The 7,279-nt window shown below is 60.0% G+C and overlaps 1 protein-coding gene and 1 long non-coding RNA gene across 2 annotated transcripts; both read left to right on the forward strand.

The window, feature by feature from the left end:
- Positions 1–1,077: 1,077 nt before the first annotated feature.
- On the forward strand, positions 1,078–2,816 carry LOC308181764. The gene is made up of 2 exons (XR_013941568.1): positions 1,078–1,473; positions 1,626–2,816. It is a non-coding gene; the product is annotated as an uncharacterized lncRNA (long non-coding RNA).
- A 1,390-nt stretch (positions 2,817–4,206) lies between these two features.
- On the forward strand, positions 4,207–6,324 carry OLIG2 (oligodendrocyte transcription factor 2). The gene is made up of 2 exons (XM_080557768.1): positions 4,207–4,293; positions 4,539–6,324. Exon 2 carries the CDS (start codon positions 4,576–4,578, stop codon positions 5,470–5,472), a length of 897 nt encoding a protein of 298 aa, XP_080413894.1. The 5' UTR covers positions 4,207–4,293; positions 4,539–4,575; the 3' UTR covers positions 5,473–6,324.
- Positions 6,325–7,279: the final 955 nt, after the last annotated feature.

Below are 7,279 nucleotides of genomic sequence, written 5' to 3' on the forward strand. Positions count from 1 at the left end.
GTTTCTACAGCATTTTTCTCCTGAACAGAGGCAGGGCAAAGGAATCACCTTTGGGGGGACAATTTTGTTTCCCATAGGTGTTCAGATGGGAAGCAAACCACACCCAAGATTTCGTGTTCTTTCAGCCAGGTCTCTCATTTTTAAGGAGCGCTACATCAAAATAACGACATGGAAAATGGAAAAGAAGTGAAGGGTAGCATAACAGTGCCACATAGAGACAAACAGTGAAATGTAAAAAAAATTAAAATAAAAAAACATGCAGGAATACTGCCCAAGAAATTCAAAATTAGAACTAACTGCCCACGCTGCACCATGTGGGAATTCCCCACAAAAATAAAAGAGTAACGTGATTTTCTAGACTAAATTCAGTCCCGACAAGGATGCTCCATTTATTGCTGAGGAGACAGCCACTTGTGCCAGGGTTTCGCCTGGCCCTGTCTCTATAATAACACGCCTACATCTTTTACACCCTCAGGCACTGCTGTGGGCACCAGGTGACAGAGAATGGTCAGAGCAGAGCACTGCCGTGAGCACAGGGCTGATTTCCTAATCCCATCGGTGTCCAGCTTGGTTGGTGCAGAGAATACCCCCTCAAATAAACTCCTGAGGGCTTCAGACCTCCTGCACAGTGGAAAACCAAGTGCAGCCAGGCAAAGTGCAGCAGGCATCGGTAACCTCCTCTCCACCTCTGCTTCCTTGGCTCAGATGCTTTAAAAGATGATGTTAGCTTTAATTTGCTTGCCTGGGGACATTTGGGGACCGCTGTTTGAGGAGGGGACATTTCTGCAGAGGCCCCACTGCCCTGCAGGCTGGAAATGCTCCCCCAGCCACACAAAAAGGTGCTGCACTACGTATATATATATATATATAAGGATATTTCCTTACTCAGTACCAGCATGAAGAGAGCCTCCGCATGACCCTGATGCTGAGAAGAGCCTGCACGCTCCCACGGCACCTGCTCCTGCCTCCTGGATGCCTCCCAGCCCGGGCGCCACTTCTGCCTGGTGCTGTGCTCCCTCTCCTCCTTCACCAGCAGATTGCATTGCCAATAAGAAATGAAAACGCTGGTAATGCCTAGGAGCTGTGAAAACGAAATAGCCATCACACTGCTTTGTAAACTGTAGGAATTGCCTTTTGGGGGGCAATAAGAAAATGGTATGCATCTTAAACTGAGTTCTTAAAGTTTTTTCTTTGAGCAAGGTACTAAATGGATCGTATCTCGTAAAAACAGAAAACAAACAAACAAACAATAGTATCTTGCATTAAACACGATGAACGACGGGCAGAATACTTACATGCCTTACACCTGCGGAGAAGAGTTAAAAGGATCCTGGAGGAGGTGTTTTTGACAACATTAAGGTCAGGAGAGTCAGTCCCCGTTAATCTCAGTGATGTGGGGCTTGTCCTCTTTGAATACGTGGCCGTACTTGAGAGGAGGGACGACGGAGCCTGAGATGTGAGGCACACAGAGATGTAAGGCACACAACATCCAGCCTGGGTTTGCAGTGAAAGCGAACCAGCAACCTAATTATTCTGTTGCAGTTTACAACAGGTTCATAAGTGACAAGGCTCTATAAGTTTTGTTTGGTTTGGTTTTGTCTTGTTTGTTTTGTTTTGTTTTGCAGCTGTATGAGAACAGGCGATGGCCTATTTCCTGCGTGTTTGTAATCCTGAAAGTATCGCAAACATCAGCTCTGGTATTTCTGAGCCTTCCCTCTGGGTGACTCCTGTAAAGATTAGAAGCTTTTGCAGCCTCCGGTTGAATGGGAAGACATGCTGGGTTTTTGGCAGAGCGCATGTGTCTCAAACATTTCAATCGAGCAAGTGTTAACAAAAACAAACCTAGCGGTGAAGAAAAAAAAAAAAAGAAAGAAAGAAGAACCCCAAAAGGACAAAAGCGACTGCCCCACTCAGTGAGCTCAGGTCCCTTCCCTTGAGATCGCAGGTGCCCAAGAGGTTAATTTGGCAGGTGGGATGGTGTGGCAGTCTGCAAGTCAGACATCGCTTGGAAGTACAGAAATACACCAAAAAGACATTTGGGGAGATGGCTGAAACATCCACAAAGGAAAAAAAAAAAAAAAGGTGGGGTAGGGGGAATTCCCTGCCCCGCTTCTCACCCCGTACCTCACCTCGTCTAAGCAGAGAGCTTGTGGGCAGCCCTCATGCCTCATGTCCTCAGCACCAGGTGCTGAGATTTGCTCCCCCCCCCGGAGCACGGCGCAATCAAGGGGAACCTTGCAGGGGCTGCGGGGGGATGAAGGCAAGGCAGCGGGCTCACCGACACGAGGAGAGATTTTCGGCACGAAAGCAACAGGCTGGTTTTTATTAAGTTACCGCTTCATCATGTGCCCTGATTGCCTTCGTTCGCGCCTTGGCTGCCTACGGTCGCGATTTAAAAAAAAATAAAAATAATAAAATTTATGTGTTCGTAGGTAATAACGTAGGTTTGTTGTGAAAAGAGAGGTGGGGGAATGGGTCCTGGGAGCCCCCCGGGGCCGTGCTGCGGGACCGAGCCCTGTGGACTTGGGGGGTAATGTAGGGAAAAGGAGAAGGGAGAAGGGAAAAGGGAAAAAGGATAAGGGGAAGGAAAAAGGGAAGGGGAAAGGGAAGAGGGGAAGGGAAAAGGGAGGAAGAGAAGGGAAAAGGTGAAGGGAAAACGGAAAAGGGGAAAGGAGAGGGGAGAGGGAGAGGGAAAGGGAGAGGGAAAGGGAAAGGGAAAGGGAAAGGGAAAGGGAAAGGGAAAGGGAAAGGGAAAGGGAAAGGGAAAGGGAAAGGGAAAGGGAAAGGGAAAGGGAAAGGGAAAGGGAAAGGAAGGAGGGCTCCGCAGCCCCCCCCGGCACCTGTCTCGCCTGTCTCAGCCGCTCGTGGCGAGCAGCCGTGCGGGCAGGTTGCCGCCGCTGCTGCAGCCCCGGCCGGGCGAGCAGGACGCTATTTCGGGGAGCCCCGGGCCGGCTCAGCGGCCGGTGACACCCCGCGGCCGGCGCTGCCGCCCCCCCGACGGGGAGGAGGGGGCGTCCCCGTCCCCCCGCGCCCCCCGTGCCCACCTCCGGGGCTCGCCCCCCGCCCCGTGCCCCGCTCCCGGCTCCGCAGCCCCAAAGCCGGGCGAGTCCCGGGGGGCATCCCGGGGTCCCCCCCCCTCCATCCCCGCCGGGGGCCGGGCGGCAGCAGCGGGGCACACGCCGGGGGGGCGGCGGCGGCCGTCCCGGCTGTCGCTGGGACAGATTTTCCTAATTGACCTGTTACGGATCAGCCCCGCAACCGTTGGGAAACACATTTCCACGCTTCACTTCTTAACGTTTTAAATACATATTTAACGGATGGTTGAGGCTTTGCCGAGCCAGCTGGGAAACACACGGGTGTAAAAATAATGCAACAAAGGCGGAGGGGGCGGAGGGGGGGGGGGGGGCGGATTTACCCCTGTGGGAGGAAGCGGCGGCCCCAAATGCGGCTGGGGGCGAGCGGGGAGCCGGGAGGGATGCTGCGGCCGTTTTGTTGGCGGTGCCTTTTCTTCTTTTTCTCCCCCCCCCACCCCCTCCCTCCAGCTTGGCTCTCGCTGGAGGGGCTGCTCGGGGCTCGTTGCGCTCCTCGCTCCGGCTGCCCGCTTCCCCGGGGCGCTGCGGGCTGGGGAGAGCCCCGAAACCTCGGGGATGGCCGGGCTCGGGGGGGGGCGGGGGGAAAAAGTGAAATAACGGGGAGCCGCCGAGGGAAGCGTGCCCCGAGGGCACGGCACGGGACGGGACGGGACGGGACGGGACGGGAACCGGCGGGGCACCGGCAAATACCGACGCGCCGTCGGGGAGCCGCGCAACCCGGCTTGCGATGCGGCGGCCGGGCCGCGGTTTGCTCGGGGCCGGGGTTTGCTCGGTGCCGTCCCCCGGTCCCCCCCGGTCCCCCCCCAACAGCTGTTGGCGGCGCTGTCATTGTCGCCTTTTGGTATCGAGTCCGCCAAAGTCCCTCCCCGCTCCCGCGCCCCCCCGCGGGGCTCCCCCCGCTGCTGTCGGCCCCGTCCCCCCCCCCCCCCCCCCCCCGTCCCCCGGTCCCCCGGTGCCCCCCCGTCCCCGCTTCCCCCCCCCCGCCCCTCTCCCCGCCGCCCGCCCCATCGGTCCGGACCGGCCCCGGTGACATCAGCCGGCCCCCCCCGGCCCCCCCCGGCCGCCGCCGATTGGCGCAGCCCCCCCCCGCCCGGTGACATTGTTCCTCCCCGGCGCGGCTATAAAGCCGCCGCCGCCGCGCCGCAAGGTGCGCGCTGCTGCCGTGCTGGCCCGTCCCGGCGCGCCGCTCCCCACGGCCACGGTAAGGGCACCGGAGGGACGGGACGGGACGCGACGGGACGGGACGGGACGGGACGGGACGGGACGCGAGGCGCCCCCCCGAGGGCGCCCCGCGGGAGGAGGCTCGGGGGGGCGGGCAGCGCGGCCGGCCCCGCCCGGGGCACCGTCCCCAGCCGCCGCCGGGGCCCGGTGGGGGCGTCCCGGCTCCGGGGAGCGGCGGCGGGCGCTGACTCGGGGCCGCCCCCCCGGCTCTCTCCCCTCCCGCAGGCAGCCCGGTGAGCGCCGCCGTCCCGCCTGCCGGGCCATGGACTCGGACGCCAGCCTGGTCTCCAGCCGCCCTTCCTCGCCGGAGCCCGATGAGCTCTTCCTCCCGGGCAGGAATAAAGGAGGCGGCGGCGGGGGCTTCACGGGCGGCACCGTGTCCAGCTCCACGCAGAGCGACTCGCCGCCGGAGCTGAGCGCCGAGCTGCGCAGCGCCATGAGCGCCGCCGGGGTGGTGGTGGTGGACAAGCTGGGCTTCAAGTCCTCGTCGTCCTCGTCGTCCTCGTCGTCGTCGTCGTCCTCCAAGAAGGACAAGAAGCAGATGACGGAGCCGGAGCTGCAGCAGCTGCGCCTGAAGATCAACAGCCGGGAGCGCAAGAGGATGCACGACCTCAACATCGCCATGGACGGGCTGCGGGAGGTGATGCCCTACGCGCACGGGCCGTCGGTGCGCAAGCTCTCCAAGATCGCCACGCTGCTGCTGGCCCGCAACTACATCCTCATGCTCACCAACTCCCTGGAGGAGATGAAGCGCCTGGTCAGCGAGATCTACGGCGGCCACCACGCCGGCTTCCACCCGGCCGCCTGCCCCGGCGGCATGGGCGCCCACTCGGCCCCGCTGCCCGGCCACCCGGGCCACCCCGCCTCGCACCCCGTGCACCACCCCATCCTGCCCCCCGCCGCCGTCTCCAGCGCCTCCCTGCCCGGCTCCGGCCTCTCGGCCGTCAGCTCCATCCGACCCCCGCACGGGCTCCTCAAGTCGCCCTCGGCCGCCGCCGCCGCCGCCGCCGCCGCCGCCGCCCCCCTGGGCAGCGGCTTCCAGCACTGGGGGGGGATGCCGTGCCCCTGCAGCATGTGCCAGGTGTCGGCCCCCCCGCACCACCACGTCTCCGGCATGGGGGCCGCCAGCCTGCCCAGACTGGCCACCGACACCAAATGAGGGGGGCCGCCCCGGAGCGCCCAGGACCTACAACGGGGACCCCCCCGGGAGGACCCCGTCCCGACACGCGCGCCCCCTTTTCTTGCCGGGACTCGGGGAGGAGGAGGGCGAAGCGGTCCCGGGCTGGCCGCACACCGAGGAAGCGAACCCGGGGGGGGTCGCCCCCCGTCGCCCCTCCTCTTCTTTGGTCGCCCCCCCACCCCCGGCAGCGCCCTCCGGGCCGCATCCTGCCCGGCGCCGGCGGTCCCCGGAGCCCCGGGTGCGAGTTTGGCCGGGGAGGGGGCTCGGCCCCCCCGTGGCCCCCCCGCCCTGCTTTTTTTCGGGTTCGTCTCTCCTTCGGGCTCTGTACATACACCCCTCGCCGGCAGCCCGAGCTTTCCGTCCGTGCACTTGTACTGTGTAAGCCTTATGAATGAATAAGGGGTTGGTCTGCGCTGATTTCGTTGGTTTGCTTCGTGTTTTGTTTTGTGTTTTTTTTTTTCGTTTCCCGTCTTTTTTCCCTTTTTTATTTTTAATTTTATTTTCATCGTATAACACGTTTTTCGTTCCCGCCGCCCTTAACAAAGTTTGAACTCCGTAACGCTCTTCCCGTGTAGGAACTCTCTCTCACGCCGTCCGTGTTGCAATACTGAGAGCTTGGGCTTCTTTCCGAAAATAACAACTTTTCTTATCACTGCCCCCTCGCAGAGATTTTATCATCTGTTTATTTTTGTAAGAAAAAAAGAAAAAAAAAAGAAAAGAGAAAAAAAGTTGCTAAATAATATTTATTACTCGTTTGGTTGCAGAAAAAAAAAAAAAGGCGATCCATTGTTGAGATTTTAAATAAAAAACAAACAAACAAACAAAAAAAAAGCGCGTTTTAAATAAGTGGCATTTTTCTCCTCGTAGCCGCCCGGAGGCAGGTCGGGAGGATGCGGCGGTGCCCGGCGGGATGCGCTGCGGGATCCCCAGCCGAAATGCGGGGTGGGGACGGGGAGGTTTGGGGTCCCTCCGTTTCCCTCTGCTCTGCTTCGCGGGCTGGTCGAAACCGATTCGTCTCGTTCGTTCCTCGCAGAGTGAAGGGTGGCAGGGAACCAAACGAGTGCCACCGAGTTCCAAATTTTTATTTATTTATTTTATTTTATTTTATTATTTTATTTTTTGCCTACACCTTGGCAAGAGCTAAAAATTAATTCGGGGAGAGGAAAGAGGAAATAGTAAATTTCGCGACGTGCTTCTCGTTTGCTCCCTGTACGCACTTGACCTTCATCCAAACCCATCCGATCAAAAACCCACGGAGAGGAAAAATGTTTGCGGAGGGGCTGCTATTTTTTTCTCACCCCCCCGAGGTCGGCAGTAGCCCTCCCCCGTGTGCGCTCCGACGGTGTTTTGCCCAGAAATGTGGGCAGGGGACATCTCACCCTCATCTGGTGGCTTCCGTGCTCCTGCAGGGACACGGGGGGATCCCGAGTGCCCCCACCTCGGTGGGCATCCCCCGACGAGGCGGAATTTTGCGGGCGCGGAACGAGCGCGAATCCGGATTCGGGGGGGGGGGATTTGTGAACGCGTGGAAAGCGAAGCGGGTCACGGAGCCGCTTCGCCCTGTGGCTTAGGCGGTTCCTGACCTGCTGCCCCCCGGGTTTGGGCCCTGGGCACCCCCTGTCCTCCGCTACCTGCCCCCCCCCCGCCCGCGCTAAGCGGAGCAGCTCCCGCAATTAGCAGGGCTCCGGCGAGGGAGCGCTGCTGCGGAAGGAGGGCAGGAGCAGGTGAGAATTAGAGGGAGCATCATTAGGAGCCGCTCTTTGTCTCCATTAAAGGCAATAATTAG

The sequence above is a fragment of the Anser brachyrhynchus genome (assembly GCF_964034855.1).
Source record: "Anser brachyrhynchus genome assembly, chromosome: 1".
Lineage (NCBI taxonomy): Eukaryota > Metazoa > Chordata > Aves > Anseriformes > Anatidae > Anser > Anser brachyrhynchus.